This window comes from Bison bison, unplaced genomic scaffold, assembly GCF_000754665.1.
Source record: "Bison bison bison isolate TAMUID 2011002044 unplaced genomic scaffold, Bison_UMD1.0 scf7180017864525, whole genome shotgun sequence".
In the NCBI taxonomy this organism is placed as follows: domain Eukaryota; kingdom Metazoa; phylum Chordata; class Mammalia; order Artiodactyla; family Bovidae; genus Bison; species Bison bison.
The window spans coordinates 7,202,867-7,226,664 of NW_011495076.1; the positions used below are offsets into that span (position 1 = coordinate 7,202,867).

A 23,798-nucleotide genomic window follows, 5' to 3' on the forward strand; every position below is an offset into this window, starting at 1 on the left:
GGATGGTATCATTAAAAGTGGTCATTATAATAACGCCAAAATTTGCTTCTTTTCTCATTCCATGTTCTGAGAAAAGATATGTATTTCTTACTATATGACACAGAAGAAAGAACTAATAACACTTTAAAAAGTTTAAGCACAGGAGCATTTTTTTTGCCTAACAATACAGAGCCCTGATTTACTATGATTTGGCTTCAGATTTTTGACTTTACATGGGTGCAAAAGTGATATGAAATCATTTAGAAACTATATTTCAATTTTTGAGTTCAGGTATTTTCCTGGGTTAGCTACATGCAGTACAACAGCCTCCTATAATGTTGAGCATTGAGCCTCAGATGCCAGACAGCCAAGTGATCATAAAGGTAAAGAAGCAATATGGTTATTAATACAACCATTCTGTTTTTCACTCTTAGTACAGTATCCAATAAGTTATGTGAGACATTCAACATTATATTATAAAATAGGCTCTGTGTTAGAGAATTTTGCCCAGGTGGAAGCTACTGTAAGTGTTCTGAGCTTGTTTAGTGTAGGCTGGGCCAAGCTGTATGACACAGAAGAAAGAACTTTTCTTAGATATTTTGTGGTCGTGGTGGTATGTGCATGCTCAGTCATGTCTGACTCTTTGCAACCCTATGGACTGTAGCCCACCAGGTTCCTCTGTCCATGGAATTCTCCAGGCAAGAATACTGGAGTGAGTTGTCAGTTCCTGCTACAAGGGATCTTCCTGATTCAGGGATCGAACCTGCATCTCCAGCATTGCAGGCAGATTCTTTGCCGTCTGAGCCACCTGGGAAGCCCCATGATGCTTTGTAGGTTAGGTGTAATAAATGCATATTCTACTTATCTTATTCAAGTTACCACGGGCTTATCAAAAGAATGTAACCCAATACTAAAGTCAAGGAAGAGACATACCTTATTATAAAGTGATTGTCTTCAATAGAATGAGACTAATTTTATTATATGGCATTCAGGATGCTTTCCAGAAGCCTTACATGGTGACCATGAAGAATTCAAAAATATTTAATTTACTTCCTTCATTACAGACAATGCTTTCAGAACAATTTGCCAAGGAGAAGAGCTTGCTTTCTTAATCATAACTTTCTAAACAATCACTGACATAAAAAGTAATGCTAGAATAGAAAAGTAATATCCATCTAATTAAACAGAAAACAGCATTTACTCTGAAGCCTGCAATTAGCACAGTTTATGAAGCAAGAGAGATTAAGTTGGTGGTAATCTTTGCCTTTTTTTTTTTTTAAGCAGCTGGGTTTTGATGGTTTATTTGAGGACTTGAGTATTGGGTTCCAATACCAGGATAATTCTGTAGTCCTTAAACTATACACATTTAGCTGTTTGTTGAGTCACAATTACTTTTATTTTATTAAAAACCACAAACAGAAGGATCAACAACAATTTTTCTAGTGCAAAGTTCTTAAATATAAAACTGATGTTTACAGAATATCCAACTAAAATTCACATGAGTACTTAAATACAGGGGCTTTCAAATAAAACAGTATTATACATTACCGTTTTGTGTGAGTTTTGTGGAACAGAGAAAAGATGTTATCCAAAAAGACTCCTTTGTGGCCTTCATGGCTTGATTATTATTGCCAAGGAGAATGCCCTTGGAAAAAGGAAGTTTGAGGTAGCGGGTAGTATCCTGAAGATTTGTGTTTTCTTCACACTGTAAAAAAATATTTTAAAAAATGGAAGGGGGAGAGTTAAGAGACCTCTTGAGAATTATTAAGCATAATATTCATTTCTAGTTTTTAAGAACTGGGAAATATTCCAAATATCATTACAAACAGAATTTGGCTTTTAAGTAAAATGCAACAAAAATGTCTAAGAGGAATAACTCACTTATTTTGGACGCAGACCCATTTGGGTTTGAATTCTAGCTCTCTTACTTCCCACACAAGTAACTGTATCAAGTTATTCAGCCTCTTATGATTTCCTTTTCTATCTCTATGACCTCACTATGCTGCCAAACAAATTAGATTACGTGAGGCCTTTACATAGAGCCTGATACATTGGAAGTGCTCAAGAAATCATATTGCAGTGACCATAGCATTTTAAAAAATCTTTTAACTGGAGGATAACTGCTTTACAATGTTGTGTTGGTTTCTGTCATACAACGCGAATCAACCATAACTATATATATATATATACATATATATCTACACACACATATATCCCCTCCATCTTGAGCCTCCCTCCCACCACCACCCCTCATCCCACAACCATAGCATTTTAAAAAAGTGCTTAAATTCTTCCCACATCTCCTCTGAGGTAGATATTAAACAACTCCTTACTTTGAAAACAGGCAATTAAAGGACTCTGTATTTCATGATAATATAATAATCCCACTATGGTGAGAAATCCCTACAGAAAATGTCAGTCAACAAATGTAAAAGAAATTATAGGTTTTAAAAATACAGTTTCATATTCCTAGTGTAATTCTTTCTTTAGTCAAGGGTTGTCACTAAATGCTAAAATCAGTAGGAAAATTGTTGATGAGCAAATGAACATTCTACGCTACCACACAGATTCCCTCCTACCGGCAAGGGGACAAATGTAACTGCACGTCGGGGGATTGGGCTGTCGGCCCTCTGATGCAGGGCAACGAAAACAACACATCATCCTCGCAATGCATTCCTCCCAAAGCTGTGGAGCCTGAATGGGTGACACCAACAGATTCACCTTCCACTTCACAGATAATACAAAGGACAGAGCAACATGCTGAATGCTATGGGGAAGCAACCAGACAAACCCAGAAGGCGGCACTTTCTGTAGGATGCCTGTCTTTGACTCCACAAGTCAAGTTTTGTGGGGGAAAAAAAAAGGATTACTCTAGATTAAATAATACTTAAGAGATACGTAAGAGCCAGATACAATATAATGGCCCTGGATTTGGACAAACTTGCTGAAAAGGATTTTCTTTTGGAATTGATACATTGACTAAGTTCTAGATGAGATAAAAAAAATTAATGATTGGAAAAGTCATTAACTGGAAAAAGTAAATAAAAAAATAATAAGGTCCTATTGTATAGCACAGGAAACTATATTTAATATCTTGCAATAAATGATAATGGAAAAGAATATTAAAAAAAGCATGTCTATTACATGTGTATCACTGAGTTACTTTGCTGTATAGCAGAGATTGGCACAACATTGTAAATAAACTATACTTCAATAAAAAAATAAAAAATACATATAATGAAGCAACCGAGATATTCTTCAGTACATGAATAGATAAATGTGGTACATCCAGAAACCAGAATACCATTTCAGTGCTAAAAATAAATGAGCTACCAAGCCATGAAAAGACATGGAGGAAACAATGCATATCACTAAGTGAAAGAAGCCAATCTGAAAAGTCTACAAACTCCATGATTCTAACTATGTAATATTCTAGAAAGTGCAGAACTATGAAGACAGTTAAAAAAAAAAATTAGTGGTTTCCAGAGGTTGGGAGTAGGAGAAAGGATGAACAGACAGACCACGGAAGATTTTTCTAGGGCAGTATGATATTATGATGATAGATACATGTCACTATACATTTGTCCAAATCCACAGAATACACAAAAACAAGAGTGAAACCTAGGGTTTCCCTGGCAGCTCAGTGGTATAGAATCCATCTGCCAAAGCAGGAGACATGGGTTCTATCCCTGATCTGGGAAGATCCCACATGTTGTGGAGCAATTAAGCCCGTGTGCCACAACAACTGAGCCTGTGTTCTAGCGCCCGGGAGCCACAACTACTGAGCCCACGTGCCTCAGCTACTGAAGCCTGTGCGCCCTAGAGCCTGTGCTCGGCAACAAGAGAAGCCACCACGATGGGAAGCCTGAGCACAATTAGAGAACGTCCCTCACTCTCTGTGAGTAGAGAAAAGCCGGCACAGCAACAAAGACCCAGCACAGCAAAAAATCAAGAAAAATAAAATTATGCATAAAAAAAGAGTGAACCCTAGTAAACTAAGGGCTTTGGGTAATGATGATGTGTCAATGCAGATTCAACCTTGGTTAAAATAAATATGCACCTTTCTGGTGAATGATGCTGACAATGGAGGAAGCTACACATATGCCAGGGCAGAGGGTGGAAGGGAAGTCTCTATCCTTTACTCTCAACTTTATTGTATACTAAGCTACTCTTTTAAAAGTCTACTAAAATAAATAACATCATCTGGGTAAAAAAAAGTTCATACAGAAGAACCTCCAGAAAGATATACCCTAAGGGGTAACATCATCATATACGCTAATAGTTAACATCATCTGAGCAATCAGAATATGGTGTTTTTATTTTTGTTTATCTATATACTGTTTCTGTAATGAAGGTGACTTTAAATTAAAATTTTGAGAAAAATATATTGTAACAGATATAGAATCAGTATAGCTTACCTTATTTTGAGCTAAATAAGTTTAGTTATGCTAAACTTAGTATTTAGTTTAACTAAATAACTAAATTTAGGAACTTTATTGTTTTTAATGTATATATTTATTTTTAAGGCTAGTGTCTTGGGAACGGGTAGGAAATTAAGCGCAGAACCCCTTTGGTATTCTAGGCTAATCTGTGTGATTTACAAACATTTTTTAATACTAAATCTTTAAGAAAGACAACTCTAATAAGCTTAGAGAAACAAAATCAGAATATTACAAGATGTTCTTCCCAGCACATCTGCCCAGTAACAGGAGGACCAATAAACACAAGAAACTCTCTTCTCAAGTTATGGCTCCAAATGCTTTGGCAAGATATTTCATTTAGACAGAAGAGTGCATATATAGTTTAGAAATAATTATAACGTGAACACTTCAGATGCTTTCCTGAATAAAAAGTGCTTAGCAATGTAAAGTTATGGAACCTGGGGTCACCATCCCCTCTTCTCAGTCTTGTTCTGGTATCAGGGCTTGGAGCACAGCACCCTACACTGGTCCTATTTTTTTCTGCCTGGATATTGTTTGTAGGGTCAGTAACATGCTCTGGTCCCATCTCCAGCGTGACCTGTATTCAGTATGTTGAACCACTCCTTCCTATTAAAACTGAAGCTTCATACAGCCCCAGTCCAGACACCATCCAGTTATTTCCAGGTTTCTTCTCCAGAAGCTGGAGCATGCCTTGGTCTGGTATGTTCCATCTGTGTACAGAAATCCTGAAGCTATAGATTGCTTTCTTATCCCCATCCCCACAAATGACTGCCTGGTTCTTGAATACTTCTGGAAACCTCTTAGAATGTCTGCTTGCTGAACCCCTGTAGCTCAACCTGCAGTCAAGGATCAACCATTTCTGTGATTGAAGATGCGATGGCCGTGTTCTGCCCATAGGGGGCACTGTGAATAGACACCGTGGCTGCCTTTACAGGGGGCAGTCACTGTGGCCAGGTGAGTGCCACCTATTATAGTTCACTGCACTTCTCCCCCAGCCTAGGGGCAAGACCTCAGCATTGGAGTCTCTCTGATTTCGAGCTGTGACATCTTGATACCTTCTTACAGCTGAACTCTATCACCCTTACTCAACACAAAATACAGTAGCTAATACAAACATTACTCTGCACACAGAAGTTAAGACCTTCCTTCCACCAATAATACCAGTGTGTTTTTTGTTATGTGTTGTGTGTATGTTGGTGCTGGTGTGGAGAGGAAGTGGAGAGGATGGGCAGGAATTCTACCTATTAATTTAGTAAAGAAAAGTACATAAAAACTCTTTGGTCTCTGTGAACGTTTTGCTTTAGTATTTACTGTATTATAATATTTACTAATACTAGGTGTTCAAAATAGATTTTTTTTTTTGGTCCATTAGGAGTCAAAATCATATGTTAGGTATGGGGTTAGAGTTTAAATCTATTTCCAAAGAACTTAAATGGCCTGCAGAGAAAATCTCACAGCCTGCCTTTTCTTGTCCTCTGAGGTTTTCAGCTTGCATCCTCAACACATCACACAGCACTAGAGATTTTAAAGGCAATCCAAGCAACGATCATTCTGTTGATGTTGTTCAGTTGCTAAGTCATGTGCTAAGTTGTGTCTGACTCTGCAACCCGATGGTCTGCATTTACATTTATTTACATGCATTTGCCATCATTTACAAAGGCTTACTAAATGTCAGGCTAAGCACTCTGCATGTGTTTTTTTACTCTGATAATAATCCTGTGAGGCAGAACATCATAACCTGAGAAGCTTATGTGATTTGCTCAATATTACAATGTTAGTAAGAATCAGAGCCAAGATGTGAACCAAAGTTCATGCTCTCAACTACTATACAAAATAGCAGTCGTGACTACAATGACTCTTCTACTGTTGTTTTAACCAGGTTTTGAGTTTTGCTGTAACAAATTTAAAATTAACAGATAACATATTGAATGGTAGGTATGGTTAAGAAAGATCACCCCCAAGATTTCATTTTTCACACACACAAAGTATGTTTGTGGGAAACACCCTGGGAGAGAGCTTAGAGTGGTCTTTGGAGCTAAAATAGTTTCATACCTAACAAGCCTATGAGTCCTACAGTGAAATGGCTGGTCTGTGTTCTGAAACCACCCAGGGAGCAAAAGGGATCATGTGATCTGGATGCAGTGGGGAGGAGAAGCACATAGGAGCAGAGAAGGCATGTCATGGGAGCCTAGGAACACAACAGATGAGTCAGAGATAATTTGTTCATTCACTGGATGAAACAGAAAAAAAAATGAGACTGAAGAGCAGTGAAGACTAGAAACAGGTTCCAGAAGATAGGCCTGTAGTGCACAGCAGATATTGCAAAGGGTTAAGCCAGAAAGGTTGTCCAGTTCTTCAGAGGAAATGCTCAGCTCACCAGCAGAAGCCAGGGAGTGAGAAAGAGTCAGCCGTGAATTTCTCGAGCGTTCTTCTGCCAGGTGGGAGAAGAGTCTGGACTGTGAGGAGGAGTCTGAACAAGGGTACGGATGGGAGAGAATAAATGGGTAGGAGCAATCTTCCCCCAGGTGAAGGGCTAAAAATCAAGGAAATCACAGAAATGAAGCTGGTAAAGTACAGCATGGAGATATCAGTGCAAAAAAGTTGTGGCTGGATGTCTGAATGCCTGTGAATCTGAATAGTAAAACACTGCAGCTTTGCACAAAACTACATCACTGTGTTTTTTGATGGATGGTTTTGTCACCATAGTAAAATGCAGTTACATCCCTAAACCAATGAGTAGTTAAATACGGATCACTTGCATTCTAGGGAATACCCATAATGCAACTATTTTTGTTTTAGCACAGGGATGATTTTTTTTTCCATTAAATCCAGTGTGGGCACGGAAAAAGGCAACATGGATATTAGAATAAGAAGAAATATCCTCCCCTCCTCTTGCAGCAGACACAGACAAGCAAAAGTCTTGCTGGTATTATGTCAGATGGGGGAGACAGACAGAGAGATGTGGGAACGATTAACTGAGCCATTCTTCCTAGGAGAGACCAGGTCACATGACTACAACCCCCTGAGGTTGCACCTGGATAATGGGAACAAAACAATGTCACTGTCACAGAAAAGGACAATTCTGTGTTTGCTTCGATAGGGTGGGATCTGTGCAAGTCATTTTAAAATGGCATGAAGTTAATTTATTACAAATTAGAGAAGAGGGAGATGAAAGCCAGCCTGCTGCTTTACTTGAGACTGAAATCAGATCTGACAGGAGGGATGGACTCCCTAGATTATTAAAGAAGAGTTATAACAAAGGCTCTGTGGCAGCAGTAGTAGCCTCTTCTTTGAGATGATATAGCCTGGCTCACAATCTATTTCTTTGCCCAGAATTAAAATCAGTTGGTGGAGCAATGAATTGTACATCACACCCCAGGCCACTTTTTGCCCAGTCTTGAGCACAAGAAAGAGATGCAGTGGTCAGCCACAGACAGTCATCCAGAAAAGTGATAGGTGCAAAAATGCAAGCTATATAATTGAGAGAAATAAACAAGAAATTTCTTCAGATATTAACTGGTACAGAGATTCATAGTATATTAATAAAATTAAGGGGCCCGTAAGTTTCAGGATGTAGAGAATTAAATTAAAAACTATAGTAAGTTAGACAATCCATTTGAAACTACTGCCAGTTAATTGAACCAGATTTATCAACAGCTGTGGCAGAAAAACATCTTCTTCTGGGGATCCTTTCAACATGACTCATCATTCTTAATGTCAGTATTAAACATGTATTAAAATTCTACTATTTGAGTCTTTTAATTCAGTATAAAGAATGTAACAAGGAAATAAAAACTGTACCTGTACGTGAGGGCATTACATGTCTGACCTCTGCACTCATTTGTTAAGACTGATGACAAAGCAGCAGTAAAGACCCCTGGATTTTAGCTCCGCCAGGGAAGTAGAGAAAACTCTGTGGGGGGAAAGGCTATTTGACTTCAGTCATAAAGACTAAGAGGCTTGCCAGGCAAGGGACAGAAAGACAGGTTATACAGAAGAAACAAAACATATAAAGACACTGGGGGAGAAAAACACATATATGAGACGATGACGATACAGCAACTAAATGCAATGTGGGTTCTAGACTAGATCCCAGAAGAGAAAAAGAAAAGTACTGGAAAAATGTGCAACATCCAAATAAGTTGTGTGTTAACAGTATTCTACTGAGGTTAATTTAGTTTCAATAAATGTTCTGTGGTTATGTAAGATGCTAACATAAGGAGAAGTTGGGTGAAGGGTATATGGGAATTTTCTGTACTATTTTTGAAACGCTTATCTAACTGAAAAAACAACTGTTTTAAAAAATACAGGTGTAGTCAGACAACTATATGTAGTTGAGTGTGGCTAAATGATGTGATTTTTTTTTTTTTTTTAGGACCAAAAAAGCCTTGGGACTACTCTGAACTTCTTAAAGGAGGAAAACTCGGGCTGATTCTGATATCTGTCTCTGGTTTAAATTTCTTAAAGAGCCACCAAGGAGGAGGTAGTGACTGGTCATGAAACCAAGTGTTTAGATGGTGAGGTAAAGTGTGAGCAGTCAAGAGAAACTGAAGGTTTCAATTCACCACAGGAGAGGATGGAGATGGAATAAAAAAATTCAGTTTTGGACAAGCTGAGTTAAGAGGTATCTCTGGCAGATCCCGCTGAAGATGCTCAGTAGGCTGGTAAAAGCCCTGAACTACAAACCCAGATCTGGACATCATCAGCAGAGATGTAGCAAATTAACCCACAGAAGTGGGTGAGATGGTTCCAGAGTGTAGAAGACACAGATAGAGTCCAAAGATTAAATCCATGATAACACCAACATTTAAGATGCAGATAAGATGCACACTAGTATATACAGGAAGGATAAACAACAAAGTCCTACTGTATAGCACAGGGAACTATATTCAACATACTGTGATAAGCCATAAGGGAAAAGAATATGAAAAAGAAGATATATGTGTATAGCTGAGTCATTTTGCAGTACAGCAGTAATTAACACAATGTTTCTAAGTTAACTATACTTCACTAGGGGATTCCCAGGTGGCACTAGTGGTAAGAATCCATCTACCAATGCAGGAGACAAAAGACACAGGTTCATCCCTGAGATACAAGAGATGCAGGTTCGATCCCTGGGGTGGCAAGATCTTCTGCAGCAGGGAATGGCAACACACTGCATTATTCTTGCATGGGAAATTTCATGCAAAGAGCCTGGCAGGCTACAGTTAATGGGGCCACAAAGAGTTGGACATGACTGAGTGACTGAGCACATGCAACAAAAACATACTTTACTAAATAATTTTTTTTTTTAATACAGATAAGAGAGAAGAGTACTCAAAGGAGTAGAAGGATCAGACTCAGGAGAACACTGTCAGACCACAAAATGTGGGATTTTCAAGAAGGGTAATCAATAGTATTACACGTTATAGGGAAGTCAAGTAAGGGAAGATTTAGGAAGTGTCTAGAAGGTTGGCCAGTGTAGGTGACCTTGAGGGGAAAACTTCATTTGAGCTTCAAGGACAGAAAGTAGCCCAAGGGACAAATGGGATGGAGGGAAGTATCGACAGTGAGTGAAGACCAGCCTTTCCTGCAGGTGGCTCACGAGGGACAGGAAGAAACAGTGTGGTAGCTATTACAACGTAGTTTGTCTTTAAAGAAAAAGGGCTAGTAGAAGGAAAGAAATTATAAAAATTAGGGTAGAAATAAATGCAAAAGAAACAAAAGAGACCATAGCAAAAATCAATAGAGCTAAAAGCTGGTTCTTTGAAAAGATAAATAAAATTGACAAACCACTAGCCAGACTCATCAAGAAACAAAGGGAAAAGAATAAAATCAACAAAATTAGAAATGAAAATGGAGAAATTACAACAGACAACACAGAAATACAAAGGATAAGAGACTACTATCAGCAACTATATGCCAATAAAATGGACAACTTAGAAGAAACGGACAAATTTTTAGAAAAGTATAACTTTTCAAAACTGAACCAGGAAGAAACAGAATATCTTAACGGATGCATCACAAGCACGGAAATTGAAACTGTAATCAGAAATCTTTCAGCAAGCAAAAGCCCAGGACCAGATGGCTTCACAGCTGAATTCTACCCAAAATTTAGAGAAGAGTAAACACCTATCCTACTCAAGCTCTTCCAGAAAATTGCAGAGGAAGGTAAACTGCCAAACTCATTCTGTGAGGCCACCATCACCCTAATACCTAAACCTGACAAAGATGCCACAAAAAAAGAAAACTACAGGCCAATATCACTGATGAACAGAGGTGCAAAACTCCTTAACAACATTCTAGCAATCAGAATCCAACAACACATTAAAAAGATCACACACCATGATCAAGTGGGCTTTATCCCAGGGATGCAAAGATTCTTCAATATCTGCAAATCAATCAATATAATACACCACGCGCATTAACAAACTGAAAGATAAAAAACATGATTATCTCAATAGATGCAGAGAAGGTCTTTGACAAAATTCAACATCCATTTATGATAAAAACCCTCCAGAAGCAGGAATAGAAAGAACATACCTCAACATAATAAAAGCTATATATGACAAACCCACAGCAAACATTATTCTCAATGGTGAAAAATTGAAAGCATTTCCCCTAAAGTCAGGAACAAGAAAAGGGTGCCCACTCCCACCACTACTATTCAACACAGTTTTGGAAGCTTTAGCCACAGCAATCAGAGAAGAAAAATAAATAAAAGGAATCCAGATTTGAAAAGAAGTAGTAAAACTCTCACTGTTTGCAGATGACATGATCCTTTACATAGAAAACCCTAAAGACTGCACCAGAAAATTACTAGAGCTAATCAATGAATATAGTAAAGTTGCAGGATATAAAATTAACACACAGTAATCCCTTGCATTCCTATACACTAACAATGGGAAAACAGAAAGAGAAATTAAGGAAACAATCCCATTCACCATTGCAACGAGAAGAATAAAATACTTAGGAGTAAATCTACCTAAAGAAACACAAGACCTATATATAGAAAACTATAAAACACTGATGAAAGAAATCAAAGAGGACACAAATAGATGGGGAAATATACCATGTTCATGAATTTGAAGAATCAATATAGTGAAAATGAGAATACTACCTAAAGCAATCTATAGCTTCAATGCAATCCCTATCAAGCTACCAACAGTATTTTTCAGAGAACTAGAACAAATAATTTCACAATTTGTAAGGAAATATAAAAAAACCTCGAATAGCCAAAGTAATCTTGAGAAAGAAGAATGGAACTGGAGGAATCAACCTGCCTGACTTCAGGCTCTACTACAAAGCCACAGTCATCAAGACAGCATGGTATTGGCACAAAGACAGAAATATAGATCAATGGAACAAAATAGAAAGCCCAGAGATAAATCACGCACATATGGACACCTTATCTTCGACAAAGGAGGGAAGAATATACACTGGAAAAAAGGCTGGGAAAACTAGTCAACCACTTGTAAAAGAATGAAACTAGAACACTTTCTAACACCATTCACAAAAATAAACTCGAAATGGACTAAAGATCTAAATGTAAGACCAAAAACTATAAAACTCCTAGAGGAAAACATAGGCAAAACACTCTGACATAAATCACAGCAGGATCCTCTATGACCCACCTCCCAGAGTAATGGAAATAAAAGCAAAAATAAACAAATGGGACCTAATTAAACCTAAAAGCTTTTGCACAATGAAAGAAAATATAAGCAAGGTGAAAAGACAGCCTTCAGAATGGGAGAAAATAATAGCAAACAAAGCAACTGAAAAAGAATTAATCTCAAAAATATAGAAGCAACTCCTACAGCTCAATTCCAGAAAAATAAATGACCAAATCAAAAAATGGGACAAAGACCTAAACAGACACTTCTCCAAAGAAGACATACAGATGGAAAAAACTGGAAATAGAACTGCCATATGACCCAGCAATCCCATTGCTGGGCATACACACTGAGGAAACCAGAATTGAAAGAGACATGTGTACCCCAATGTTCATTGCAGCACTGTTGATAATAGCCAGGACATGGAAGCAACCTAGATGTCCATCGGCAGACGAATGGATAAGAAAGCTCTGGTACATATACACAATGGAATATTACTCACACATTAAAAAGAATACATCTGAATCAGTTCTAACGAGGTAGATGAAACTGGAGGCTTTATACAGAGTGAAGTAAGTCAGAATGAAAAACACCAATACAGTATACTAATGCATATATATGGAATTTAGAAAGATGGTAACAATGACCCTATATGTGAGACAGCAAAAGAGACACAGATATATAGAACAGTCTTTTGGACTCTGTGGGAGAAGACGAGGGTGGGATGATTTGAGAGAATAGCATTGAAACATGTATGTTATCATATGTGAAACAGATCACCAGTCCAGGTTCGATGCATGAGACAAGGTGCTCAGGGCTGGTGCACTGGGATCACCCTGAGGGATGGGATGGAGAGGGAGGTGGGAGCGGGGTTCAGGATGGGGGACATGTGTACAACCATGGCTGATTCATGTAAAAATATGGCAAAACCCACTACAATATTGTAAAGTTATTAGCCTCCAATTAAAATAAATAAAAGAAAAATGCTTTAGAGTGTTAAAAACCTGATAACACTGCCAGAAGAGAGGAAACAAGAGGGAATGCTAAGAGAAGCAAGCTAAGGGGAGCCAGGAGAAGAGGAAGATCCTGAGAGAAGCAGGTGGAAGCATTAGCCTTGAAGGGAAGGAGTCTTGCCCCACCACTGAGACAGGAAGCAGGAAGGAAAGGAAGGAGGCAGATAAGTGTGCAGGTGGCAAAGGAGAGAATACATGGATTTAAGGAAGTTCCTGTCTGATGGCTTCTGTTTTCTCTGTTAAGGACAGGGGAAGTGGTGAGGCAGGCAGAGTGGTAAAGTCTTGTCAGTAGTTGTTATGAGGATTAAGAAGGGAACTATGGACAGAGGTTTGTAACCCCATACAGCAGTGGGTGACCAAACTATCCCCAAGGAAAAGACATGCAAGAAGACAAAGTGGTTGTCTAAGGAAGCTCTACAAATAGCTAAGGAAAAAAGAGAAACAAAAGTCAAGGGACAGAGGGAAAGATATGCCCAAATGAATGCAGAGTTCCAGAGAATAGCAAGGAGAGATAAGAAAGACTTCTTAAATGAACAATGCAAAGAAATAGAAGAAAACAATAGAATGGGAAAGACTAGAGATCTCTTCAAGAAAATTGGAGACAACAAGGGAACATGTCATGCAAGGATGAGCATGATAAAGGACAGAAACAGCAAGGACCTAACAGAAGCAGAAGCAATTAAGAAGAGGTGGCAAGAATACACAGAACTATACAAAAAAGTCTTAATGACCCAGATAATTTTGATGGTATGGTCACTCACCTAGAGCCAGACATCCTGGAGTGTGAAGTCAAGTAGGCCTTAGGAAGCATTACTCTGAACAAGTTAGTGGAGGTGATAGATTTCCAGCTGAGCTATTTCACATCCTAAAAGATGATGCCATTAAAGTGTTGCACTCAATGTATCAGCAAATTTGGAAAACCCAGCAGTGGCCACAGGACTGGAAAAGGTCAGTTTTCATTCCAGTTCCAAAGAAGGGCAGTGCCGAAGAATGTTCAAACTACTGTACAACTGCACTCATTTCATACACTAGCAAAGTAATGCTCAAAATCTTTCAAGCTAGGCTTCAACAGTATGTGCACTGAGAACTTCCAGGTATACAAGCTGGATTTAGAAAAGGCAGAGGAAGCAGAGATCAAATTGCCAACATTAGTTGGATCACAGAAAAAGCAACATAATTCCAGAAAAACATCTACTTCTGCTTCACTGACTATGCTAAAGCCTTTGACTGTGTGGATCACAACAAACTGCAGAAAAATTCTTAAAGAGATGGGAATACCAGACCACCTTACCTGTCTCCTGAGAAATCTGTATGCAGGTCAAGACACAACTGTTAGAACCAGATGTAGAACAACAGACTGGTTCAAAACTGGGAAAGGAGTACATCGAGGCTGTGTATTGTCACCCTGCTTATTTAACTTCCATGCAGAGTACATCATATGAAATGCCAAGTTGGATAAATCATAAGGTGCAATCAAGACTGCTGGGAGAAATATCAATAACCTCAGATATGCAGATGATATCACTTCACTGGCAGAAAGTGAAGAGGAACTAAAGATCCTCTCAATGAAGGTAAAGGAGGAGAGTGAAAAAGCTGACTTGAAACTCAACATTCAAAAAACTAAGATTATGGCATCTGGTGCCATCATTTCATGGCAAACCGAAAGGGAAAAAGTGGAAGCAGTGACAGATTTGGTTTTCTTGGGCTCCAAATCACTTTGGACAGTGACTGCAGCCATGAAATTAAGACACTTGCTCCCTGAAAGGAAAGCTATGACAAACCTAGAGAGCATATTAAAAAAGCACAGACATCTCTTTGCTGACATAAAGAACTGGACCATAAAGAAGGCTCAGTGCTGAAGAATTGATGCCTTCAAAACACGGTATTGGAGCAGACTCTTGAGAGTCCCTTAGACAGCAAGGAGATCAAACCAGTCAATCCTAAAGGAAATCAACCCTGAATAATCACTGGAAGGACTGTTGCTAAAGCTGAAGTTCCATTACTTTGGCCACCTGATGCGAAGAGCCAACTCATTGGAAAACACCCTGAGGCTGGGAAAAGACTGAAGGCAAAAGGAGAAGAGGGCGACAGAGGATGAGATGGTTAGATAGCATCACAGACTCAATGGAATTTGAGCAAACTCTGGGAGATAGTGGAGGACAGAGGAGCCTGGTGTGCTCAATCTACGTGGTCACAAAGATTTGGACATGATTTAGTGACTGAACAACAGAGACAGTAACCAGGACAGGTAGAAAGTTGCCATGTTGTATGGAACAAGCCTTATAGAGAGAGGGCATGGAAACTCTACAAAAGGATGGAGAATGGTATCTTTACATGCACTGGGCCATTTAAAGAGATCTAGAGTCAGGACACTGAACATGAGGCTTCAGAAGAAGAGCTTTCTCTACTCCAGAGGCCACACAGGAAGCTCTCTCAGCAGGAGAGCCAGAGATCAGCAGAGGCAGAGATTTTAAAAGATTGTGTAATAGTATTAATTACTGAGAATGAAAGCACTTTCTGCCCATCACATTAGTAGCCTTCAGGGCTGAGACCAAGTCCACTTATTAAGTTATCTTAGCTTTTTTTCCTTTCTTTTTCTTTGCTTGACTTAGTTTGTGCTGGACTGTGTTAGTCGCTCAGTCATGTCCGACTCTTTGCCACTCCACGGAATGTAGCCTGCCAGGCTTCTCTGTCCATGGAATTCTCCAGGCAAGAATACTGGAGTGGATTGCTATTCCCTTCTCCAGAGGAACTTACCAACCCAGGGATCAAACCCTGGTCTCCTGCCTTGCAGACAGATTCTTTACCATTTGAGCTACAGGGAAGTCTGGTTTGGCTTACTTTTATGCTAAATTTACCAGGCTATTTACATTTTGATTTAATTTTGCAGGTGTATGCTACCTAATTTCTCTTATAGTCTGTAATAAAACAAGGGTTATGTGACCAATGCTCCTATGCCTAAGCCCAGGGTGGACAGAAATGTTTTGTGCTTGTCTAAGATTTATTTCTCATGATTATAGGGGTGTCCTTGTGGGGTTCCCTTGTGACTCAGCTGGTAAAGAATCTGCCTGCAATGCAGGAGACCTGGGTTCAATCCCTGGGTTGGAAAGATCCCATGGAGAAGGGAAAGGCTACTTGCCGGGAGCCAGCACGGGAGTCCCCACCCATAACAAGGTTATGTGGGAGAGTTCTGGTGGGCAAGGCGAGCCAGAACTCGAGGGGTGCCCCTCTGGGCCTGCCTGAGCTCTACCCCAAAACCAGAGTCTGCCTGCCTTACTGCTTTGTGCTCTCACCTACACCTCTGACTTTACGGGGGGCTGTCCCCCACCACCATCTCCCTCTCTGAAAAAGAGTTAACTTACAGCTCCAGTTAATAAAGTTCCTGGGCATGACAAGAGTGTTTTAGTTCACAAACCCCTCAGATGGCTCTCTAACTTGCCTGACAGGTTTACCCGGACTCCTAGAGCTATGCATACAATTGTTTACAATTGTAAACATGAGCGGCACAGGAAGCTTAAGATATTCAAATAGTATAGAGCCTCTTGGAGAGTTAGAAATTGTCAGAATAGAACTAGTAGAAGATTTCATTGTTGAGCCCATGCTTGCTGCCAAGTTTCCACATCCCCTGTATTGTATCCTTGGAAGTGTATTAATATAGTTGGTATGTAGAAAAAATAAGTAGTGGCCTTGGTGTTAACAACTTTAGACCCTTAAGGTAATAAATTCTTTCCTTTGTTGTAAACCCACTGCACCTCTGCCCTATAGGAATGCAACTTTAACACCTTCGGAGGATGGCGCCAAACTTTAAAATAATTACTCTTAGAGAAAATAAGTCTTATGGTTGACAAACCTTTGTTAGAGTCATAAAATGTTAACAGGCCTTCTGGCCAGAAGATGATGTAAATCACCTAAGCCATTTGTATATTGTAAGTTTGCAGAAAAGAAACCCTGATTTCCATAAGGATCAAAGACTGCTGACTTTGCATGATTTCACACCCCCTATTATCCTCTACGTGCCACTTAGGGTATAAAAGCCCCTGTTGAAAATAACAGAGAATAAAGCTATGGACCTTGCTCACTGAAGCTTGGTCTCCCCATATCGTTCTTTCTCTCACCTCCTGGCTGAATTCCCATCTGGAGCATGGAGGCTTGTCAAGCCTACTAATTTTGCCTGGGCTTCTAAGATCTGACCGGGGAGGCCTTAGTGTCTCCTCTCCTTCGGGAGAACAGGAGGACGCCTGCGGCCTACGTAGGTGACACAAACTCCTTGTCTTGGAGTTTTATTGGTTTTCCACGTAAACCAAGTTATTCAGCCTCTTTTCTCCACTGAATTTTCTCACTGAGCTATCCCTATTTAACCACTCATTATATCTCTAATTAATACTTAATTAAGCTATCGCTATTCTAATCGCTGACGCCATCATCCTGAGGGAATCCCCGGATCCAACCGGGGCTGGGCCCCGGCAGCTACTCACTCTAGTATTCTGGCCTGGAGAATTCCTTGGACTGTGATGTCCAGGGGGTTGCAAAGAGTTGGACACGACTGAGCGACTTTCACTTACAGGGGTGTCTCTTTCAGAATTGTTGGAGAAGTATGTAGAGTTTTCTGCACAGCAAGATGGGTGGCAAGCCTATCAGTCTATTAAATTTTTCAGCCTCCTGTCATTTTTTCATTTTACTTATAAATACAAACATCATATAGGAAAGGATAAGTGGAAAGTAACTCAATCTGAGAAATTCACCTCAAGGATGGTAACTAGTGCAGAGAGGCTGTGCTGGACTTCTAGGGACCAGGTGGGGAACTGGAGTATAAAACAGGAAACTGAAACATTGCAGGGAAAAAACGAGACACAAAGCACTTATGAACAAATTTCTAGGGAGCAAAAGTGATGAATTCATCAAAGACTCTTGCAATCTAGGCCATACATTAAACTAATCCCTTTCCAACCAGGATACATGATCATGCTCTATTTAGCTGATTTCTTATCTGGCCCTTCTCTTGCTCAGAAGCAATAAATCCCACCCTAAGGAATCAGATTCTCTACTAAGGAAATCCCCAGTCTGGCTGAGTTGGGTCACTTGAGTCATAGTGGTGTTAATCAACATAATGAATTTGCAAAATCCCGATTTCTTTAAAAGTAGACTATATTATTACTTGTTTATCTATACATACAAACTAGACCCAAGAGTATTTCAGCATGTACTTCAAAGAAATAAAAATCCTCACTAGAATAGTTAAGAATGGAAACTTGAGTACACAGTTAATAAACTTCCTATCCTTTTTTGGACCTTCATATTATTATCCGTAACAGACTTGACTCTTGGAAAATGAATTTTCTTAAGCTTATTATTTCAATCTCTTTTCTTAACTTTGCTTTCCAGCAGGTAGCTGGCAATGAGTAGCCAAAAATATCTCTACAAATTTAAGGAAGACAACAAACCTAGCAGAATGCAGCAAAATAACAAAACTTAGCAAGACTAAATGCTGTTACAATCAACTTAGGAATTCCAAAGACAAGTTTTGGACTTAGCCATCAACTACTTGGAGATATGACTGATGTCCTCAGAGGTGAAAAGGGACCCTGGAAGCACAAAATCTTTAATGATGACTAATCAAGTTCTTTCACTTCCCTTTCTAAAGCTATAATATTTGGATTTTTGTAGATTTCAGAGGTTATCTCCATGGAGTACCACTGCAAACATACTATCAATTATGTAAAGGTGAAAATGACTCTGAAAGGGAGCTTTGCCCTCAGAATTCTTTAGCTCCTGCCCTAAAGGATGAGTCCAGGTTCTTGTCAGACCACTGACTGATAACAACCTTGTCACAATGATTTCCTTAAAACACACTTAGAAGTCCAGTCACTGTCACAAGGGGAAATTATTATCTCTTTCATAAATTTTAGGCCCAAATTAGGCTATTAAATAGTTTTCAATATACCATTTTTTTTTTCTTAGTTCACTGCAGAAATGAATCTTCTAAACCAGAACCTTACATGAGGAAGAAAGTAGATTTTATATATCCTACTATGAGGGATTCTCTGGTGGCTCAGATGGTAAAGAGTCTGCCTGCGATGTGGGAGACTGGGTTTGATCCCTGGGTTGGGAAGATCCCCTGGAGAAGGAAATAGCAATCCACTCTGGGAAAATCCCATGGACAGAGAAGCCTAGCAGGCTACAATCCATATGATCTTATAAATAAATCAGTTTTAAACTTTATGTAGCTAAATTTATACATTTTGGGGGTACCTAATTTCTAACATTGAAGAGGCATCATTAGAAAGGCCCTCCTTCCCTTAACTTTCTAAAAATGTTCATTCATATTATAAAGGCTCTTACAGTTTTATTTTTTACATTTAATTGGAATCTGCTTTGGTATAAGAAGCAAGGTAGGAATCCAGAGCTTAACTTTTCCCTGCAGCACCTATTGTGGCCATCTCAATTATCTCAACATCACTTATTAAATGGGCTATTTTTTTACCCAGTAATTTGAAATCCATTCCTCTTCTTAGCTTCCTTTTTTATTTAAATTTTTAAATTAATAAATTCAAGCCTGTAATTGTCAGCAGGCTGTGAGACTGCCCATCATGGGAGAGGAAGAATAACATTATGCTCATAATATCATTTTATAATCATAACCCGCAAGTGCCCTTAAGTAGAAATTGAACTTCTTGGCTCAGTACTATGAAAAAGAAAACCATGTATCAACTAGATGAAAAACAAAAGATGTTATGCTTGGCAGGTATTCCAGTTCTCTTTAAGCAACACTGAATAATCCTAATCATAAGACTCAGCTACTTAGGGTTGTTCTGCGGAACTAATGCTTCCTCATGGGTCTACGCAACGTAGGCCTGCCCCGCATGAGATGATCTACAGATACCATCCTGAGCCTCCTTTGTGATGGAGGAAGATCACTGCTGTAAAGATCACTGCTCTTTACACTGTTGATGCTTAAATAAATTTTCTTACGCTTTCTGGATCAGAATTCTATGTATTCATTGAAAATTTGTTTAAGGGCTTGAGATGATTCAAAGCTCCACTTTTGAGAAAAATGGTGGTTCTATCCAAGGCATCCTGACAGACCCCAGGTAATGGAGTAGAATGAGCCTATGCCTGGGAACCAATACCAGTTGGATGCTAAATGCTCACACGGAGAAGTAAGCCTTGCTACCTGTCCTCCTGGCATTTTAAGCACATTGGTATCTCTAATCAGCAACTAAGAGTTTTAATATTATTTATACTTCTTTAGAGGAAGTCAACCCAGACTTGCCTAGAAAGTTAGTACCTACCACCCAAAAACACCCTCCAATCCACAGGTGAGATAGCCTACATTGTGAAATGTCATGTACACTCAGTCGTGTCTGACTCTCTTCAATCCCGTGGACTGTAGCTCACCAGGCTCCTCTGTCCATGGGATTTTCCAGGCAAGAATACTAGAGTGGGTTGCCATTTCCTCCTCCAGGGGATTTTCCCAACCTAGGGATCAAACCCACGTTTCTTGCGTCTCCTATATTGGTGGGTGGATCCTTTACCACTGTGCCACTTGGGAAACCTTGTGAAATGTCATAAAGAAGTGATTTATTCTTCTAAATATTATTAGGAAGTTAACACTTACCTTAGCCCTGGCTTTTCTGTGTGAAGATTTAATGGTACACAGAGTCAAGATCACAAACATTCACATCAAGTGCCACTTACGTCTTTTGGAAAACTGTAGCTGAAGACACAGCCTGTTATATTACCCATTTCACATAAAGGGGCCGACCTTTATTTATATAAATAGATCATCTCACATGTCTAGTCCATTTAGCTCCTCTGTGTGCTTCAGTGTTACTCTACTTGAAAATATTTTTTCTCTGTATTTTAACATCACGAATTCCTTTAAGTCACTTTTGAAGTCTACAGAATGTATGTGTCAGAAATGGAGGCACTTTAATGGTCTTATTCACCACTATATTCCCAGTTGCTAGAAGAATGTCTGCCCCATGGTCTGTGGTAGTCAATGTGCTGAACAACCAACCAGAAAATAAATGATTCAAGAAATATGCACATACATACCAAAGCACAAACAAAAATTACCCGGTGTCTTGTGCATGAACACTCATTTTACCAGCAATAATCCAAATGTAAAGAAAGTCTCTGTCATATCCTTCCTTCACTCAGTGTATCTTCACTGCACATCTGCCACATGCCAGAACCCCTCTGACTCAGCTGTTGTTCCTGAAGGGCTCCTAAACCTACCATGGTGAGTTGAGGGGTCATCAGACAACCATCTGACAATGTAATGAGGACAATGGTAAGAGATTTGTGCAGATACCTGGAGAACTCATGGACAGGCACATAGTCAGCTGGGAACACAGAGAGTAGGAACTAGGATGTGGGGACTGTTTTCCCAAGGTTCTGGCCCAGGTGAGCCTCTGCAGATGAGGAGGAGCCAACTGTTGGGAGACAGGGGAAGCATGACAGCAGGAATGTCAAGTGGAGCTGGGGGAACCAGCAGGCAGGAAGTGACTGGGGCATTAGGTAGAGGACTGGAAATGGGATGATGTGAGGCACAAGGGCGGAGAAGGCAATGGCAATCCACTCCAGTACTCTTGCCTGGAAAATCCCATGGATGGAGGAGCCTGGTAGGCTGCAGTCCATGGGGTCACTAAGGGGTGGACACAACTGAGAGACTTCACTTTCACGCACTGGAGAAGGAAATGGCAACCCACTCCAGTGTTCTTGCCTGGAGAATCCCAGGGACGGGGGAGCCTGGTGGGCTGCCGTCTCTGGGGTCGCACAGAGTTGGACACAACTGAAGCGACTTAGCAGCAGCAGCAGAGGCATAAGGGAGGAGGCAGCCCGACATACCTGAAAGCCTGCCATTTCCACTGTTGGCAATGGGAAGCTTTTCCATGGGTTGAAGTCAGGCAGGGGTCTGGTAAGATTTGCACCTTAGACAGGTCACCCCAATGGCTGACTAGAAAATGGACTAAAGGGAGAGAAGGCCCAGGTGGGCAGGACTAGTGAGCCCAGATGAGAGCTGACAAGAGCCTGGAAGAGTGTGTGGTTACAGAAATGGAGAAATGCAAAGGAGAAAGATTTTGGAGAAAATCATATACTTTAGTGCTTGATTTCATAGTTGCAACTGCTTCTGTTCTATATTTCATTATTACTAGTATTCTCTGATAATTCCTAAGGATCTCTTGTTAGGTGAATTTTCTTTTTATTGCCTACTACACTATATTTTTTTCCCCAAATGTTTGCATGCCAATTCTTGTGGCAAAAAATAGAGTAACAACCACTGAAGTTGTCATAACAAGGAACAGCTACTTACTTCTCCTTTGCTTCGTGAGAGCAGCAAATGAGACAAACAGAAAGGTGACCTTGCAAAATCTGCTTCTGGGGTCCACAGATAAGAAAGCAAGTACTGGGAATATTTTAAAAATATTAATACATTAAAATATTAAAAACCTTATTTGTAAGGTTTATCTAATCCTATCACAGCCATGGATAGGATTTCAAGGTCACCCTATAGACTTAGCCAAATACCATTATTTCAATTAAGTTTAAAAAAAATCTTTAAAATACGTGTCAGAATATGACAGAATCTAGAGATACTACTCTCAAAAATGCACTCTCTCTGCCAGCAATCAGCCAAAAGAGTATCTTTGCAGTCCGTTTTTTCTCTTTTCCAGAGTGAGGATAAGACTGTGAGTTAGTACTTCTGCCCTGTTTTTCACAACTGCCCCCAACCTCTGACTGATGTTACCTTATGCACAATGAGCTCATGCGTGCCATCTGGAAGTGTCCTACCATCTTCCTGCATCAGGGGAACAAAGGAGAAGCCAAACAATTTCTTCTCTCCTTTCTCCTTTGCTGTAGAAGGGGGAAAAAAAAAAGAATCAGTTATTTCAGTGTATGCTTACACACTGTGTTCAGACACACAGATTGGGGACATGAGTGATCATGAAGAAATAGAACACTCCCCACCCCCCACCCCCCACACACATCCGCACCCTTTATACAATGAAGAGCAGCTCTTATGATGGGACTTCTGTCTACAGTGGCCACCCTCTAACCCCATAGTCCTGCCTCATAACCATAAGTTATATTCCTTGACTAATTTTCTTCAAGGGATTCACTATTTGAAATTATGTGTTTTGTTTGTTTGTTTTTTGAAGTTGTAGATTTCCTGTTTCTTCTCCTCACAACCCAACCTCCACCCCTTCTCATAAGCACCACAGAAGGCAAGATACTTGTCTGCTTTATTTTACTCTATGCTTGGTATCTCAAAGAATGCCAAGAACATAGTAGGTTCCCAACAAATGTATGGAACATAAATGAATGAGTGAATGAATGAACTCTCCCTACAGCCACATGTATAAACAGAGACCTCTGAAAGCCACCTCCTTGGAATCAGGCACGCAGACAAACACAAACTGCAATCAATAGTTGATAAGAGCTTACTGCAGTAGTATTTGTATGCCAGAAATGAGGCAATGAGGTTTTCCAATGAAAACCCAACTGAATTACAATGGCTAGAACAAGGGTCATTGGCAACTGTTTACAGATAAGGAAACTGAGAGGTCTATCACAATGTTACCTGCTCCAGACCTCTTGTGTGCCATTCTAGTACTTTCCACCCAGCTTCAGCTTCTCCAAAAATGAAGACCGTAAGAAAGAGAATCTGGGTTGCTCAACTGGACTCTGCCCTTGTATTCAGACGTGCAGAGGAGTTGCAGGCTGGCAGCCGTCATGGGCTGGCCTGTTATTCTTGCCCACACAACTGC

General features: G+C 39.8%; 1 protein-coding gene across 1 annotated transcript in view; it reads right to left on the minus strand.

The window, feature by feature from the left end:
• The window catches only part of DOCK4 (dedicator of cytokinesis 4), a 477,425-nt gene that overhangs the window by 156,605 nt on the left and 297,022 nt on the right, over nt 1-23,798 (minus strand). Inside the window, exons 16-17 of the mRNA XM_010831178.1 lie at nt 22,778-22,884; nt 1,528-1,684 (exon numbers count right to left, since the gene is read on the minus strand). Coding sequence (XP_010829480.1) covers nt 1,528-1,684; nt 22,778-22,884 — 264 coding nt within the window. The remainder of the gene's footprint in view (nt 1-1,527; nt 1,685-22,777; nt 22,885-23,798) is intronic.